Source organism: Solea senegalensis, linkage group LG19 (genome assembly GCF_019176455.1).
Source record: "Solea senegalensis isolate Sse05_10M linkage group LG19, IFAPA_SoseM_1, whole genome shotgun sequence".
Classification (NCBI taxonomy): domain Eukaryota; kingdom Metazoa; phylum Chordata; class Actinopteri; order Pleuronectiformes; family Soleidae; genus Solea; species Solea senegalensis.
Window position 1 is genome coordinate 16,573,949 of NC_058038.1, and position 18,285 is coordinate 16,592,233.

Consider the following 18,285-nt stretch of genomic DNA (forward strand, 5'->3'; position numbering starts at 1 on the left):
AATCTAGTCGAAATGTGTAGAATTTAATTTAGTTTTAATTTCAAAGGAATGGTACTTCCGGTGTTCAGTTTTCATACGTTATTCCCATTCAAACTGTACGTTCAAACCCACTTTCATGGTCTAGTTTGTGGAAGACTGAAATATGTATTCATGTTTTCAATCGATCGTGTTGATTTTGATATGAAAGTAAGGGATGATAGCCTACTAGATAATTGAATACGTCTGAATAAAATTCTTGAGATAAACAAATAAGTAGGAATATTAATACAATAATCGTACAAATACTTTTTTTTACGCTTTTAAGTTTTTATAAGTGTCTATTATCTACCCACTCTGATTCTACGTCTTCTCTAGCTCTAATGAGCTCGTGCGTTTCTCGCGAGACTGTTGTACCACCATAAAAATCTCGCAGTGATGGCTGCGCCGCCCGATGTTGAGAGTTTAGAGTCTCGTATCAGTGAGTATTTTAAACTTGTTTTACCGAGCCAGTGTTGTGTGTGGGACCGGGCAGTCTCAGGTTGTTGTCCCGGAGGTGATTTTCACAGAGTGACAGTTCACCGCAGCAACGCTTGTCCCGACAGAGGGGACTCGGACCCTGCCGTCACATCCAGGATGCTAACGTAGCTCCTCCGGAGCTGATGTGGCTGCACGGACCGCAGCTGTCAACATAACATATTCGCGCACAGCGTTAGCTCTGCGGCGCGGTAGTTCAACCTGGCAGCGGGCGACAAGATGAAGTCGAACCGTGGGTAGAGATCGTGGATTGTAGTTGAGACAAAAGCAGTGGCCTCGTAAGAAAGTTCGAGATGAACGAGTGACACAGTGCGACTATCGTCAGCATGCTAGCTAATGTTGTCCTGAGTTAGCACCTGCTCTGTGTGGCTCAGACTTCACTTTTGTGTTTTTGTCAAACATCTACACACTGTTGACCCATTTTGCAATCACCAAGAGAACAATATTTTTGAATGGTCTTATTGACGACATCAGTATTAATAATAGAAAACGCACGCACTGGTATTTCCTCAATAACTGACACAAAACTTACCACACATTATAAATTCTAAGTTATTAGTTTTGGGGGCAAATGTCATGTTGGAATTGCTGTAAACAAAATTTAATGTTGGAGTAGATCTGAACAATATTAGGTAAATATGCGATAAGGTTAAATATTGCAATTCCAATCCAATCCACTTTATTTATAGATCACATTTAAAGACCATACATATGTTCAAAGTGCTGCACAGTATTAAGATAACATAAAACACAAGTAAAGTTAGTAAAAATAAAAATAATGAAAAATAATTAGCAAGGAGAATATAGTTGCAATACATAATTAGTGAATACTGTGTTCATGTATGTCTGCTCAACAAACTAAGACACTCCTTACTACTTGGATTGTGAAAATACATTTTTCTCATTTCTCTGCCCACCAAGTAGTTGTGGTATGAGCGGATTTAACTCTCCCTGGCTGGCAAAGTATTCTGAGACAATCATTAAAAACAAATAAAACCAACTTTCGAAATTCCTTACCAATCAAAGGTAGCACAAAGATCAGCCTACATTTATTTAAGTTCAAACTATCTTTGCAATATGTAAATACAGTGTGTAATATTTACATACTGCAATGATGATACATTTTCAGTATATTGTGCAGGCCTAATTTAGAGGCTTGTCTTTATTCTGTTGTGCTCAGGTATTCATATTTTGTCTATTGTTTGTATGTGAATATAATTTGTTTTGATTGGTGTTTTCATTGCACTCAATGAATAGTTTTACCGCAAAGTAATTTACAACACTTGGAAAACATGAATGCAACCACAAACTTTATACACTCTAATCAGCGTAACCGTATTAATGTACTGAAACATGAAGTTAGGTGAGATGTACGTTGTTTAACATCCCATTCGCTTACATTGCAGACAAAGCCACAAATCCACTCAACAGAGACACAGACTGGATCAGCATCCATGCCTTCTGTTACCAGCTCAACAATGAATTGGAAGGGTAAGTCGAGGTCCCTAGTATTTTTAATAATAGTCTGGTTGTTGCTCATTTCAAGTTTAATATCCGATTCAGTAATGTTTACATACTGAATTCTCTTGAAAAACCGTGAATGTCTATTTCATATATTTATGGCTATATATAGGGGTATTGCTATACGATTGTCTTGCAATATATTGATTATCACAGAATTGCTGTATCACATTATTGGTATCATGAGGTACCTTGTGATTCTTACCCTTACTCCATGTGTCTTTCAACACTAGGCCAAAAATAATTTTATTTTCTTTAAGGCATGAAAGACTGAAAGGCGTCTGTTTGGAGAATAAAAGAACTTTAACATTTGTTGGCAGCTATTGAAGGGTTATATTAACTTAATAGCTGTTAATACAACAGTATGATAACACTGATTTAAAGTTGCAGCACATTTTGTGTCCAGTGTTCCAACATTCATCGTTGTTTGTTACCTGTCACAGACCTCAGCTGGCCACCAGACTCCTGGCTCACAAGATCCAGTCACCACAGGAGTGGGAGGCCATGCAGGCCCTGCTGGTGAGTTCACATCTGAACGAGAATCCTTCCATCCATCCTTCCATTTTCTACCGCTTTATCCTCCACACGAGGGTCACAGGGAGTGCTGTGCCAATCTCAGCTGACATAGGGCGATAGGCGGGGTACACCCTGAACAGTTCTGAACAAGAATCCGTCAGTCAGAATTACCTTCACCTCTTTCACACTAAACTTAGCCGGTGAACTCTCACTCTCATTTCCATTGCTAGAGGTTGGTCTGACCTGTGTTGTCTTTCAGTCAATCTTATAATTGTTAAGTTGTTAAGTCATGTTCTCTTCAAACATTCATGGCTAACATCCTGAAGAGTAATGCGTGCTGGAAATGGACATGGACATTTGCATCACTGCCCAAAATAATTTTGGAGTTTTGTGTTTTACACTAATGCTGATTAAAAACCCACATGCATTGTCTGAGTCAGATTGAACGGGATTTAACTGACTTTTGAGATTTTCAAGCAAGTCAGTGTTCATAACACTTATTGCATTCTGTTTCATTGCAAGGTTCTGGAGACATGTATGAAAAACTGTGGGAAAAGGTTTCACAGTGAAGTAGGCAAGTTCCGGTTTCTAAATGAACTAATCAAAGTGGTTTCTCCAAAGGTAAGACTTTCCAAACGTTCCTCTTGGTTTACTGGTAACAATGTTGTTTTATGTTCATGAGTAAACATGTAAATCAATGAGGGTTTTTTTTTCTGCTCAGTACCTGGGCTCACGGTCACCAGAGCCAGTAAAAAAGAAGGTTTTAGAGTTGATCTACAGCTGGACTCTGGGTTTACCTGAGGAGGCCAAGATCTCAGACGCCTATCAGATGCTGAAGAAACAAGGTGAGATGAGAAATCAACAAAAGTAGTTACAAGCACAACACATACCAATAAGGAGCATAGCAACAAATAACTAGAGTGATGAAAAGCATTTCATTCTCTGTCTCATTCATATTGTGTCTGTGAATCAGGGATTATTAAACAAGACCCAGAACTTCCACCTGACAAACTACTGAACCTTCCTCCACCAAGACCCAAGAATGCCATTTTTGAGGATGAGGAGAAGTCAAAAGTACGGATTCAATTGTAAAAAAAAATATAGAGTACTGTGCAAAAGTTTCAGGCACCACCAGCTCTGTTGTTTTTTCTGTCTATCAAATTCTGTGATCATTGGAATGAAGTGATGGGACTTAAAGCCGGTCATTTGTATGTAATGCTCAAGCATGTCTTGAATAAACCTGGCGTAATAGACATTTTATTAATAGATAAATAAAACACAGGATTTACCAGTAACATTAATTATGGTTCCACTCCAGTATTAACAGAGCTGTGTTATTGTTCAAGTGTAAGGGTAGATCATGCTAAATACTTGACACCTGTAGAGGATGTTTTTTTTTTTAAAACAACAAAAATAACTGCTACATATTTTCTGGATGTGTTCCAGTAAAGTGAAATACAAAGAATTATCCTCTATTGTCATTATAGCATTGCTAAAACAACAAATCTAATGGTGGCCTAAGACTTCTGCACAGTACTGTGTATTCTGAAAACCTCATGAAAATATGTTTGAAAATCTCACCTGAGCTCGTTTCACACCCACTGGATTATTTTCTCTTGTGTATGATTGTGCTCGTCTCTCCTTTCATTATTATGATAATGTGAGACCATTCACTCAGATTTCACTCTGAACTGCAACTACCTGTTGTTTCAGACGCTGTCTCGTCTGTTGAATAGCTCGCACCCCGATGACTTGAAAGCCGCCAACAATCTTATCAAGGAAATGGTCCAGGAGGTAAACCTCTTTCCTCCCCTTCATATGCTTTTTTTTTTTATAACTTGCATGTTTGTGTTATGCACTACCAATACTTTGTAGTCTGAAGAAAAGCAATAAAATCACAGACCACTGCACTCATAGAAGGAACATTCACTTAATGAGGAAATGGGTCGACTGCCCTGGGGGGGGGGCTTGTGTTGCTGGCAGTGATTCAGCAGGAGTACAGTTTCAATTTGCCCTGATTTAAGAGAAGCTGATACAGGGAGCTGCTCTTTCTGTCTTTCACCCGAATGTACTTCTGCATTCCTGCCTTTCCTACATGTGCACGTGTGTCTGGTCACACCCTGTTCTGCAGGTTTGTCACTTGTGAATTTGCGTCTCACTACTTTTTAGGATCAGAGGCGAGCAGAGAAGGTTTCAAAGAGGGTGAACGCCATTCACGAGGTGAAGGAGAGCGTCTCCCTGCTGACTCAGCTTCTGCAGGACTATGACAGCACTGCCAGCAACCAGAGCAATGCTGAACTGCTGCAGGTGATCTAAAAGATGAATGTAGACTCACACAGTTCAACGTTTGATTGGTTGCCCTTGGAGCTCTTGGTTGCAAGGTTGTAATGCGGTGTGTTTGTGTTGTGTGGTCAGGACCTGTACCAGCGCTGTGAGAAAATGAGACCCACTCTGTTCAGACTGGCGAGTGATACAGAGGACAATGATGAGGCCCTGGGTGGGTGTTCCTTGTTTTTTCCTCTCTGTCGTTAAATATCATGAAAATGGGAGAAATTTCATGACTTCTCTAGAAATGTTCTTTATCCTCATCACATAGAGCAAGTATAACAATTTTCACTTCCTGCTTCTCTTGTCTTCATTAGTGATAAAAAGAATTTGTACTAAGATTAGTCAAAACATTTCCAAAACTTTCATCCACTTTACAGAACTTTGACCTTAATTAGTGCCAGAACAGACAAAAGCGTGAACTTATGAGGCAAACCCCCTTTAAAACATCCAGTTAGCCAATGTGCCTTTTATTGTTTTGATTGAGAGTCTCCTAGTGGCCGAAATGATATTCTGCTAATTATTGTTACTAGTTCCTAGGGTTTGCATTTACTTTTCCCCATGAGCCCACAGAGCTGCTAAAATGAATTATCCCTTGTATTCATTCATTTTCTTATTCACCACTCAATGAAGTGTCTCCTACAGACATGCCATGTGATGCATATCAGGTCTATGATAATGACAAGTATTTTTCTGTCTTTCCACAGCAGAGATCCTGCAGGCCAACGACAGCCTGACTCACGTCATCAACCTCTACAAACAGCAGGTGAAGGGGGAGATAGTAAACGGCAACAACACGCTAAACACACAGAAACAAACGGGTGAGTGAACTTACAGGTTGTTTTGTTTTTTTAATAGGAATTTGGCAGTTTTGCCAAATGCAGGTTTGAAGCATTTGGCGTTTTCAAATTAACCGTCTTTAATCTATTTCTCTCAGGAGGGACAGCGCTGCTCGATCTGTCAGGACTGGACACATCACCCCAGTCACCTCCGTCCTTCCCAGAGTTCCCCACACCCACAGACAGCCTCAATGCCCCGTCACAGGAGATGGGGATAAGTCTCCTCGACGACGAGCTCATGTCACTTGGTGAGAGCGTCTCAGGAAAGAACAGAGCTTTTTGGTTCAGTCTTGGTTCAATTATATTTGGACTTAGTTTTGAAGAATACCCGCTGAGAAATTGGCAGGTTTGGATTGGGGAGGAAAACTTGGAAACACAATGAAAGTGTTGTTTCATTGCTAAAGAATACTGTAACCCTTGTGCATCCTGCAGGTTTAAGTGAAGGAACACACACCTCCAACCCTGCCTCACAGCCTGAAGACTCCACAGCCTGGGACTCCTTCCAGGTGAGTGTTAAACTCCTGTAGTCACTGCTAAGATCCAGTGGCAGCTTGTTTTTATGTCAATGAGCATAATGGCTGAAATGACTAAGGCAGTATAATCAACATTTGTACCACTATTTTTCCTCACACAATCGCCGTCTATGTGCAGTCATCTGAAAGCATAGAGGCAGATGTTCCTGCAGTACCAAGTCTCCTGCTTAGTCCAGAACCACCCTCCCTCTCTCAGCCTCTCTCCTCTGGCTCCACTCCTGTAAACTCTGCCCTGGACGAGCTGGACCTGCTGGGGAAGACACTGCTGCAGCAGTCAATGCCACCAGAGGGCCTGCAGGTTAAATGGTATTCAACTCACATGGCTATCTTGCATCGGCTTCTTTTACTATGTATCCCACTCTCATGTAGCTGCAACCTTGAACTGTAAAGGTGAACTAAAGCAATATTTTTTTTTTAGGGACAAGCAACAGTGCAAACCTACTCTGAGAGATCTGCAGAGCAAGTCTGGGCCCAACGTTACACCAAACCCCATCCCGGTCTTTTCCTCTGAACACGCTGTTCCTCTCAACTCTCAGTCGAGTCTCGGGACCACATTGCTGGACATTTCCCAGACTCACACAGAGACACCTTCTGCTGAAATCACCCTGACTGATGTTTTTGTACCGCTAGAATCTATTAAGCCCAGTAAGTAAAGTCACTTAAAACCTTTGAGATTTGCCGACCTGCATTTTCTTTTCCACATTTACCAAATACACTCCTCCTCCTTCTGTTCTGTCTTTTTACAGGTAGTCTTTTACCTGTGACTGTGTTTGACAGACACAGTCTGCGGGTTCTCTTTCACTTTGCCCGTGACTCACCTCCATTTCGCCCCGATGTGCTGGTGGTGATCATCTCCATGTTGTCCTCTGCCCCTGTCCCTGTCTCCAACATTAATTTTGAGACTACAGCTCCAAAGGTGAGCCGTGAGCAAGCCCAGGGTCTTTGTCTCCTGTTGCATACACTGTGGGGACCTACTGCTCTGACGTGTCCCTGCTCCAACACACCTGATTCAAATGGCCTGATAACAACCCACTCATTTGAATCAGGTGTGTCAAAGCAGGGCAGTGGGTATCAGCTATACTGTATCAGCAGCTGATTTTGGAAAGTGCAAAGTTAATCTTGTTAAAAACAGTATTGCTTATTCATCACTTGTCTCAGTAAAGAAGCAGTGTTTGTTTTCATTTATCATCTACAGTCCATGGCAGTGAAGCTGCAGCCGCCATCAGGGACAGAGCTCCCAGCTTTCAACCCCATCCTTCCTCCTGCTGCTGTCACACAGATTCTGCTGCTGGCAAACCCAAACAAGGTAGGACGTAGTAAGATTTTTAACCCCAGACTTACAGTGTCTCTTTTTAAACCCAAAACTGCTCTTTAATGCTGAAAATATCCATAGAAAGAAAGAAAGTAATCCCTTAGATTTGACAAATAAATGACAATAGAAAACTACTGAAGAAGGACAAAAAAAGTCATTCTAAATTCTAAGAATTCTAAAATTCTTCTAGCAGTCAGTCTGGTAGTAGTCAAGATAAGCAGAAACCTTTCTGGAACAGATGAGGATTGGTAGTAGACACGCCCACATCGCTTAGTGTGACATTTCCAGAGATTCCTTCTGCTGTATTCTTAATTTCAGTTAACTCTGTATTTTCCAGCTGGCAAGAAAAGTTCTGGGGAATTTCCTGATTGACATTTATTGTGTTCACATTCAGCCTCTCTGGACAATTACAGTGCATGTCCCTAAATACTGTATATTACTGTAGTAGCTATGCTAAGTCTTTAGTTATGCCTCTTGTATCCCACTGAATTTATTTTACCCAGTAACAATTAAATTACAGAAGTTGTTTGTCCAGCCAATTGTCTCTGGCAGGGTTATTTACCTGTCTGCACTTCTGTCGTGTATGTGTGTGTGTGTCTGTGTGCGTGCATGCATGCCTGTGCGCTCCAGGAGAAGGTGCAGCTCCAGTACAGATTAACCTTCACCATGGGAGAGCAGGAGCACAGTGAGAGTGGCAGTCTAGAACAGTTTCCTTCTGCGGACACTTGGGGGAATCTATAGCATTCAGAAGCAACCACCATCAGACTGACTCTGCCTTCACACTTCAGCTTCCTTCCGACACAAACTCAACACTTTGCATAAGACCGGTTTTCTCTGTAATCACACGGTTCTTTCTGTGATTGGTCTTGATTGTTTTGTTTGGATTACGCTCATGCTCTGTCAGTGCAGCAGTGTGTGTGTGTTATGCTTTGCTCTCAATGAGTCTGTACGTAGCTGCTTTGAAACTACTTTCCCTGAGTTGTTGGGAGTCTACAAGCAGTGATATGAAGAGAGAAAATGACCAGTGTGTGGAAATCTGCTCATTTGGTGCACTTGTTTCTTTAAATTCATTATCAGTTCTGTTTACCGTCATCTCTGCGCGCTCCATTTTCATAATTCAGCACACCACAAGGGAATGAACATGAGCATTACATAGACACAGCTCGATTAATCGTTTGGTCCATAAAATATCAGAAAACCTTAAATGTTGATCGGTGCTCGTCAAACCTGGACATGATGATGTTCTCAAATGTCTTGTTTTGTCCACAAACCAAAATGATTGATTTGTTATCCAGAGCAAAGAAATAAAGAAAATATTCATATTTAAGAAGCTTAAACAATCAGAAATCTTGTTTTAATCATGAAAAAAGCTTCAAACCGATTAATTGATTATCAAAATAGTTGTCGATTAATTTAGTAATCGATTAATCGATAAATCGTTTCAGCTCTAATCATATTCCCCTTTTGACATCTGTGTGTGATGAGTGAATACCGTTTAATTTTTTTTTTTACAGTGAGTCCTTTTTGATTTGCACAGAAAGATTTTTGATCTTATTTACAGTGCAAAAACGTATCAGTTGTGTGTTACCTGCCACATGTGCCTGTTTTGCAGTTCTAACATCAGTTCATTTTGAGTTTTTCCATCTACTAGGGGTCAATCATATTAGTTTTGTAGCCTGTCACCTATATTATAAGCTATATTCTTAATATATTCAAAACATTTTCATGGGGATGATAGCTTAATTTATCTAATCTTTTCTTTAGCTTGTGATTTATATATGCAAACTGAGCTGCTCGGTGCAGTGTCTGTCTCAAACATGCCCAACACGTCTCCCACAGTCTGCGATGCATGTCAGCCATGCTGATCACTTCCTCCTCCCATAGGCTCCCAATCACATTCCACTGTACTACTCTCCAATATGACTGCTTTGTAAATACCAATGATTGCAGTTCTGTTGTGTACATTTGACTTGTGCAAAAGCATAACACTTAAAATATTCCAAATGGGTAATAAAGTTTTTTTCTTGGTGACCTGAAAATACACTCATTTACTCCTGCCACACCAACAAACTCCAGAACACAGAATTTAAAGCGACCACTGATTTCAGTGTCAGTGATGTGAACAGAGTATCTGCTAATATAATGAAGAGTTTTATTAAACACGAGAAACAAACGGTACAAAGAGACGAGTGAGAAAAATCACTGCAGCTAAGACTCGACCACACTGCTGATTAACTGCATTACCTATGGCAGGTAGATAATTATTCACATCCAAACTTAAATGTGAAAAAGGCTCATTTACATGCATGTTGTAACAAAAAGCCTCTGCAGATAAACTAAATATCCATGAAATTAAATGATCAACCTAAATCAGAACCTGAAGATTTGAACCCTTTCGTTCAAAATATATCAGGATCCCAATGTTTTTTTTACTGTCTAATCTGAAAATAAAACTTAAAGACCAGTTTATATACAATAATTATCTTCAGCATGTACCTCTGGTACCTGATAGGAAAATCAGATAGTCCATAGAGAGAGTACACTGTAGAAGCCAACAAGACAAGAACATTTTTCAACTTTTTTCCTCCAAGATAAATGTAACAGAAGAGCTTCTGTCAAACTAAATATGAAATGCTGCCACAAACGTTTGACCACTTCACAAACAATCTGAGAACCAGTCTACCTGTTTAAATGGGGATGAAATTAGTACATCACACTGAAGTGTTGCATTCTTGATTTGAATGTTGATGTGAACAAATAACAAAGACTTGACCCTAAAAATACCTTTCTGAATGATTTAGAAACGAATGGTGTAACAGGGTGCGGTGTGTATCTTATTATTCAACTTTAAGTACAGATGTAAACGCACATAAGTGAGCTATCTTATCTTCTGAGATCTGTCCCTTTGACCACGATCAGAAATGGTCAGGGAAACGTGTCGTTCTTTCGGCAGTGTGAAGGCAAATGTGTACGTCTGCTCACTCATAATAAACCAACCCTGTGACTGGATCTCTGAAGACTCAGGTTCATATCAGATGAACAGCATCTGTGTCACACTGATCACGTTACTTTCTACCTGAGGGAGGAGGAGGAGGAGGTGGCGGCGGAGGAGCAAACTGGAATGGCGAGTGCCCCATTAGGCCCATCATGGGCTGGAGAGGGTTGAACTGCTGGGACATGAGAGGCTGGGGAGCAGATGGTGGAGGCGGGCCCTGTCCAACTCCACTGCCCCCTGAACCAGAGGTTCCCCTGGAGCTGCCATACTGCCCACTGCTGCTCCCGTTACTCTGGTACTGGTCATAGGAGTTGGAGTTGGAGCTGGAGCCATAACTGCGTCTTCCGTCTCTGCTGCTGCGATCTCTGTATGAGGAGGAGGAGGAGGAGGAGGAGCGGTCGCTTGCCCGGCTGCCTGCACCGCGACTTTCTCGGCCATCACGACTATAGTTGCTGCCACTACGACTGCTTTTGGAGCCACCAACAGAACGCATTCTCCGATCACACTCGTCCTGATACATCAGGTTGGGATTGTTAGAGCTGGAGGTGCCACGAAAACGGGATCGGCCTCCTGGAAACAGAGCAGGTAAAAAATAAATGGGGTGAATTTACATCCAATTCTAGGTCTACTCTAAAATATTTATTCTGCTCACTTTTTTTGCCCTGTCATTTGAGATCTTACTTATCATGCATTCATTCATTCATTAAACAAGCACTAGCCTAAATAAGCCCCGCCCTTTTCTGATAGAGAATGAGCTCCGTTTCCGGCTGCAACTTCCTGCGCACCTTGATCGTGCCAAACACTGGTACTGATGAGATTAACTATTTCGGTATTTAAATTTGATACCGAAAGATGACACATTTCTGATTCCATGTACTAAGGGGGATTCAAAAAAAGTATTGGTGTTAGATACCCAGCTTGAGTTTTTCAGCAGAACTCGTCACTCACCTCCTCCACTTCCTCCACGCCCAGTGTCAACCAGCTGCAGCAGTTTGGGGTTGATAGCCTGTCGGGCCTCCTCCAGCACCCGGATCAGCTCACGGGCCTGGCGAAGGTTCCCTGGAGTGAAGAAGGTGTAAGCAGTGCCTTTGTTAGTGCTGCGGGCCGTGCGGCCGATGCGATGGATGTAGTCCTCTGATGAATTGGGATAGTCATAATTGATGACAAACTTGACGTCCTCCACATCTTGACATTTGTGGCAGCGTTGGTGTGATGGGATAGAAAAGATGAAAGCAAAAGTTAGAACAAAATCGACACCAGTTGAGAACTGAATCAATCAGTCAAGTCCATTACTTCATTTTACCTTTTGTGCTTATGAAACCAGGAACATTCTGACAGACAATACCTGAATGATACCCACAGTTCATCACTTACCTGTCATCTGAGCAACCATTTGAGTAATATACGTTAAGAAAACTTATTTACTTACCATGCCAATTACATTGTAAAGTAAGTACTTGCACACAGGCAAATGGGTAACATAAGGAAAAGTGCTAATGAAAAGGTAACAGAGAAATTTAAATTAAATTCAAAGAAATTGTGAGCCATGATTAAATCCTAAATCCTAGTTTTCCTGCATAAAAGACAGATTTTAGTTCAGCAAAACTGATGAATGGATTAAACGCAGGAACCATCTGAGGAAAGTAATTTCTTTGAGGACAAATTAGGTCTGTTTCTCATTACGATTGGCAAAGGGCTCAGAAACACTGCTCATGACACAAAAACAAGACTCATTTTGGAAGCATTATGACAAAGGCTGGAAATGGGGAAGGGGGGGGGGGGTTGAGGTAAAGTACGTACCCTGCATGAGAGATTTAGTGATTTACAAAGTAACCACCTACCCATCACCAGTCCTGGGAGGTCTGCAGGGGCAGGAGGAGAGCACACGGGACAAAAGAAGTCCCTTCTCCAACCTCGCCACTCCTCCACCACACTCCCAAAGCTGGAAACTGTCTTGGCCACAGGTTCAGCTGTATTGTGCTGGCATGTGGTGCTACTTCTTCATATCCCCGGGCTTTAAGTGACCCAGGGACAATATAGCTGCTTTATGTTATTCGTAGTGAGAAGTGATGGATGGAGATGGCCTTTACCGAATTATTTCCTTTATCGTCATGGTCTTTGTTAGAGACTCTGACATTTCTTGCATTGGTCGGTAATAGTGACAAGTCATTTCTAGTCGAGATGTGAGGCAGTGGAGTGGCAGACGTTCTAATGAGTCCAAAAATCTCTCGGGTAACTTCCAAACGCAGTGATATTGAGCCCAGATTTTCAAGTTTAGTAAAAAGAAACAGACACCAAGACCATGGTGTATGTGTTTTTTAGAGAGGAATATGGGAGTGGGCTCCCATAGGTTTTGCTTTTCTTTTGTGGGTTTAGCAAGTCGTCAAGTGCTGGTAAATTGACATAACTAGTGGTCTAGTATGATGTATACGAAGAAGAAAAAAATAATAAAAAAGGGACAAAATTTGGAAACTGGTCTAAAGGAAACACAGGAGAGGACAAGGTAAGACACTGAAGTGGAGAGTGGTGAAAAGAGGCAGAGAAAAAAGATGAGAAAGACTGAAACATTTGTGAAATTAGCAAAAGAGAGGGGAAAGATGAACAGGACAGGAAAGAGCAAAAGAGAAATGATGTTCAAGTGAGATAGAGTTAAGGTAGTAAAGACAGGACAGAAGGGTAACACGAGTGAAAGAGAGGGAAATCGATTATAGAGAGGTGGCTCCTCCAGGCCAGGACTCCTGCCAGCCAGGACCAGACATGACGTCCGCAGAGGGAGAGGCCGGCCGGCACAGCCAGTGGTGGGGGGTGTCAGGGGCTGGCATCAGGGGGCAGTTTAGAGGGGAGCCTCCAGTATAGCCGTCCATGTCCAGCATTGGCTGCTTTCCACACTCACTTCCTGGCAGTTGTCTTTTTCTCTGTCTTCTGGTGACACACCACTGTAGCTGACTTTCACAGAACTTAAGCAGCATCTGTTTGAGCTTCAATTCTTCAGGGCAAATTAAATTTGTCCTGCAATGGGAAAATATTTTGTTGTCCAAACTTTGGTCATGGGAATGGAAACATATCTCCTCAAAGACTGTGCAGCAAAGTTTTCTTAGTCCATATCCCATCAGCATACATAAAGTTAGCATCAAAAGTCACTGGGTAAATCTGACAAACTACTTTGGAAATAGTGTGGTGTGTCACTGTGATGATGACATGGCCTAGGGTGGCCACCCTCAGCCACACCCCCGTCTTTGCCCTCTCATCTGACAGCTGCCCCCAACTCTAGGATCAAATTTGGAAGCCCAGCACCATCCTGCACTTGACCCCTCTCCCTGATGCCCAGGGAGCCAGTGTCCTGGAAGGGGGAAGAGTTTTGTTTGTGGGCACTGTTCTAGGTTTTCAGAAGAGATGGCTGTGTCTGGGACTGATTAATCAGGCCGTCTCTCTCCCCAAGTCAGCTTTCGATATGTCATGCCTAGGTCCGGCTGCAGGCTCCCGAGGGCCTGTGTGCTTCTAGTTGCCAGAAGAGAGACTTGGAAACAAAACATAAACAAAAACAAAATGAAAAGAAAACAAATGGACATAGAATTAGGTTAAATGTTGATTGCCATCATGTAAGGGGCTACTTTACTAGCCTTGCCCCTTACATCTTCACACTTCATTCAACATCACTCTTATGTTCAGTGTTCCTCGGTGTTATCCAGCAGAACAGTGGCTCAAGTGTTCATAGGAAATCCTGCTTCAAATATGATACACTTTTTTTGTCAGAGAACCATCATATACTCTTTGTAAGAAAATCACTATGTGTCTGTGGTTGACTTTTGCTCATAAATATGCATTAAAAAAAGTTTGATTACTACACTAATCATTGTTCATATTATTCTACATGTCAAATGGTTAAATGTTTTATATGTTCACCATATCAGTGTATGGTTATACTGAGGAAGGTGTATGCTTCGTACTCAAGCACACAAGACATACCCAAACCACGTGAGGCCACATCAGTAGCAATGAGGATGGGAGCTTTGCCGCTACGAAACTCTGCATTTCAAAGACAAGAGGAGAAATGATCGTGGACGTGGGGGACAAAAAGTCTCTGTAGTTCAAATATCAGTGTGTTTGTCGTACCTGACAACACCCAGTCTCTCTCTGGCTGGCTTTTGTCGCCATGAATACACATCGCGGGCCATCTAAAACAACAATTGTCAGCTTTGATCATAAAATTACAAACAGCATGATGGAAACTGGACATACAAAACTCAACTATATACAACCATACTGAATCACAAGTGAGAGGATGAGTTAGTATTATCTAAGAAGGCTTTTCTGAGCAGGATCAGGAGAGGATTCACATGGGCTGGTTGAACTCACCCATCGCGCCTCATTCTGCGCGTAAGGTCATCACATCGTTTCTTTGTCTCAGCAAATATGATGGTCTTGTTTTCCTTCTCAGCCATAATTTCTTCCATCAACTGGATTAACCTAAAGAAAGACCATGTCCAGTTTGTGGCAGATACTTAAAAGTACTTTTAAAGATATCGAAAGACACCGTACTAGTTAAAATGACAATATCTGCTATATGACAAGCCTCTTACTTGTGGTCCTTCTCACTGTCCATACAGACATCAACTATCTGAAGGATGTTGTGGTTGGCACTAAGTTCGAGTGCTCCCACATTGATTTGGACATAGTCCTTCAGAAAGTCTTCAGCAAGCTGGCGAACCTCTTTTGGCCAGGTAGCACTCCACATCAAGGTCTGTCTGTCAGGCTGTGACAACAAGTAATGACAGATACTAACATTTCTCATAATAAATGATAAAAACATACACACTAAAATATAAACGATAAGCTATCAATTTAGGTAATTTATCTGCTTCTCAAGGAGGGCATTCACTGAAATGCTTTACCCTAATCTGGTCCACAATTTTGCGAATCTGTGGTTCAAAGCCCATATCCAACATGCGGTCGGCTTCATCTAGAACTAGGTATGTGCAGCGCCGCAGATTGGTTTTTCCAGCCTCAAGAAAATCAATTAAACGACCCGGAGTGGCAATGCAGATCTCAACACCTGAGAGAGACAAACACATTAATATGCTATGGAACACAAAACAACATTGAGCATTTATCCAAATGGTAATATTCCTCACCTCTCTCCAGGTCTCGGATTTGGGGTCCCTTAGGAGCACCTCCATACACACAAGTGCTTTTGATGCGGGATGACTTTCCGTAATCATATGCCACCTGCTGGACCTGCTGTGCCAGTTCTCTTGTGGGGGCCAGAACCAAGCACTGGAAAGAAAACAAATGATGCCACAGCAATTCACTGTTCAGCAAGTTTACACTTGTTAAGATCACTTTAACAATATTTTTCTACACTCTTGGTATTCCAAATAATTTTGACTTCACATACAATGGGTCCATCTCCTCGCTCCATGTAGGGCTGATGGTTGATGTGCACAATTGCAGGCAGAAGATACTGAATAAAGAAAAAAGGACAGGTCAGTGAATCATGCTGCTGTGCAATTCAGCCATACATGTCTCTTTTTTTTTCAAGCATAGGAGAAGAGCAAGATGTGTATCTCACCGATAAGGTTTTCCCAGAGCCAGTCTGAGCAATGCCCACCATGTCCCTCCCACTAAGGGCCAGGGGGAAACCTTGTGCCTGAATGGGGGTGGGCTCCTTGAAGTTCTGCTGCATCAGTACATCCATTACACATTCTAGAGAGAGGAAGAGAAAAAAACTCCTCTGGTTACTTCTGTCAGCAGCCAACACATTGAATGTATTTGTTATTGTTGCAGTGTAATTTAACAGCCGCACACTTCTGCATGTGCAGATATCATGAATGCATAAGCTTACGGGGAAAATGGGCATGATGGAAGGTGGTAACAGGCTTTGGGCAGCCAGAACCTCGTACAGTAATTTCTTTCTTCCTGCGATACTCTTCAACATCATACTGAAAACACAAGAAAACCAACTGGTGTGTGAAACAAACAAACATTTCCAGTCTAAAAACTGGAGCAGCATCATATAACTGTTAATTAAAGTAATAATAACAACACAATTTACTTTCTAAAGCACCTTTTTACTAAAGTTACATGGTGCTTCACAACATCATAACAAATACACAGATAACAAAGACTAGAACATCAAATACAAGTACAAATTCCACTATAACAGCTGACCTTAATTGGTGTCTGATTTAGAACGTGGACACTAATGCCACACTATTTTAGCTTTTTTTTTTTAAATTTCAAATATTCCCTCCACTATTTTGTTAAGGAGAAAAATGTTCTGAAAATATGTTTTATGTTCCAGTATTACAACAAAAAATCCTGGCATATTAACAGGGATGTGTAGACTTTTTATATCGATACAGTAATATTTTATATAAGTAAGTAATATTGGATGACATATTTACATATAACACATAAAACAGTACTGACCGACGTAACGTTTGCACTAATGAATCTGCGTCTGAAGGTCGGACAGAGTAACTGAAGGAGATACCTGGCTCAGCCGCTGCACATCAACATGTTCCGTGTAAAAGTTCTTCTCAAATTTTGGGAGCTCGTCCAAGTCCCATCTCTTCTTTCGTAAACGGTCTCCAGGATTCCCAAACTTTTTACCCAGTGGGAGGCCTCCTCTGCTGGACCCGACACGAGGACTGCTGTGAAAATAATGCGACAGCCGCTAATGACAATAATATTGTCATTGCGCAACAGGTGCAGCGAAACAACTTATCGCGATAACCAACTTTTTTGCACTAGCATTAGCTCTCATGCTAAGTGACGGATATTGCTCGGCTGCTTACCCTCTGTCACGGCCACGGTCTCTGTCTCTGTCACCGTATGAACCTCTCATTATCTCCCCGTGTGTTAGAGCAGATGTTATTGTTGGCTTAATGGACCTTTGAACGTGAGGAAGTTACCAGGCTTTGGATTTTCGTTGTTGTGTCAGGCCTTGCTTGAAAATGACCACAGCTAACTATGAACTGACGCGCTCTCTCTTCCAGTCTAACGCCAATGTTAACTCTGAAAACTGTGGGAATGACGAAGCTCTCGCTTTCTTGTAGGTTTTTATTAAAGTCAAATATCACACCAAGACTTTATTTACATGAGACGAAGGTCCGCTAACAACGACAAGGCGCTGCGATGATATGTTGTTGTTGTTATTAGCTTAGGCGAGCTAAGCTGTTGTGATTGGCATAGAGCTAGAAATGCACCGCCCACAATGGGATGATTGACATCCCATTGTGCCAATGGGCTTTTTCTGTTTAATCTGTAGATAACAATACTGTTTGTGTATTTCAATTTCTATGTTAAGTATTTTCTTTTTTTCAATAGTGAAAGGTTTTTCTGCTTAAAGTCATCACAATGCTTTCTTTTCTGGTTATATTACAAAGTTGTGGCTTTTTTTCTATCAAGTCAATGACTTCACAATCACAAAAACTGACTTTGAAAAAGTGCGGTCCTTTATTGTAATTTAATCCACACAACATATTTTACAATGTAAAAAATATTACAATTACTAAAATAAAAGTTTGGCCATTATTTTCCAAATGACTGTACATCATTATTATTATTATTATCAACAAAATTCACCTGAAGTGAACGTGCACTTTTTTTTTTACTGTTTTGCTGCTGTAACAATGCAAATTTCCCCACTGCGGGACAAATAAAGGACTATCTTATCTTATCTAGGCAAATGAGCATTGTTCTATATCACTGGATTTATGAGATATATCT

General features: G+C 41.4%; 2 protein-coding genes across 3 annotated transcripts; one reads left to right on the plus strand and one right to left on the minus strand.

Moving 5' to 3' along the window:
* The first annotated feature begins 398 nt into the window (after nucleotides 1–398).
* On the plus strand, nucleotides 399–9,590 carry LOC122785204 (ADP-ribosylation factor-binding protein GGA1-like). Of its 2 annotated transcripts, none has more exons than XM_044050918.1 (17): nucleotides 399–457; nucleotides 1,920–2,004; nucleotides 2,478–2,553; nucleotides 3,073–3,171; nucleotides 3,272–3,395; nucleotides 3,524–3,624; nucleotides 4,264–4,344; nucleotides 4,720–4,857; nucleotides 4,966–5,047; nucleotides 5,583–5,696; nucleotides 5,813–5,962; nucleotides 6,147–6,220; nucleotides 6,366–6,553; nucleotides 6,666–6,892; nucleotides 6,994–7,163; nucleotides 7,443–7,553; nucleotides 8,190–9,590. In XM_044050918.1, exons 1-17 carry the CDS (start codon nucleotides 415–417, stop codon nucleotides 8,298–8,300), a joined length of 1,974 nt encoding a protein of 657 aa, XP_043906853.1. In that variant the 5' UTR covers nucleotides 399–414; the 3' UTR covers nucleotides 8,301–9,590. The 2 variants fall into 2 exon arrangements, with proteins under 2 accessions (XP_043906853.1, XP_043906854.1); XM_044050919.1 differs by having other exon boundaries at nucleotides 5,586–5,696.
* Nucleotides 9,591–9,691: 101 nt separating this feature from the next.
* On the minus strand, nucleotides 9,692–17,741 carry LOC122785217 (probable ATP-dependent RNA helicase DDX17). Its single transcript, XM_044050940.1, has 13 exons — nucleotides 17,352–17,741; nucleotides 17,048–17,207; nucleotides 16,397–16,493; nucleotides 16,124–16,257; nucleotides 15,950–16,015; nucleotides 15,687–15,828; nucleotides 15,447–15,607; nucleotides 15,135–15,307; nucleotides 14,911–15,021; nucleotides 14,668–14,729; nucleotides 14,521–14,580; nucleotides 11,503–11,739; nucleotides 9,692–11,124 (listed from the first exon to the last, which is right to left on the minus strand). The coding sequence occupies exons 1-13, from the start codon at nucleotides 17,399–17,401 to the stop codon at nucleotides 10,625–10,627; spliced, it is 1,953 nt and encodes a 650-aa protein (XP_043906875.1). The 5' UTR covers nucleotides 17,402–17,741; the 3' UTR covers nucleotides 9,692–10,624.
* Nucleotides 17,742–18,285: the final 544 nt, after the last annotated feature.

Bases quoted from the DNA above. Each gene is read 5' to 3' on its own strand.
- LOC122785204 (XM_044050918.1), top strand. From the start codon at position 415: ATGGCTGCGCCGCCCGATGTTGAGAGTTTAGAGTCTCGTATCA. The intron at 4,858-4,965 runs GTGATCTAAAAG...TTGTGTGGTCAG, and splicing joins GCAATGCTGAACTGCTGCAG to GACCTGTACCAGCGCTGTGA. The intron at 5,697-5,812 runs GTGAGTGAACTT...TATTTCTCTCAG, and splicing joins AAACACACAGAAACAAACGG to GAGGGACAGCGCTGCTCGAT.
- LOC122785217 (XM_044050940.1), bottom strand. From the start codon at position 17,401: ATGAGAGGTTCATACGGTGACAGAGACAGAGACCGTGGCCGTGACAGA. The intron at 15,829-15,949 runs GTATGTGAAGTC...TTTTCTTTCCAG, and splicing joins AGCGAGGAGATGGACCCATT to TGCTTGGTTCTGGCCCCCAC. The intron at 15,608-15,686 runs GTGAGGAATATT...TGTCTCTCTCAG, and splicing joins AATCCGAGACCTGGAGAGAG to GTGTTGAGATCTGCATTGCC.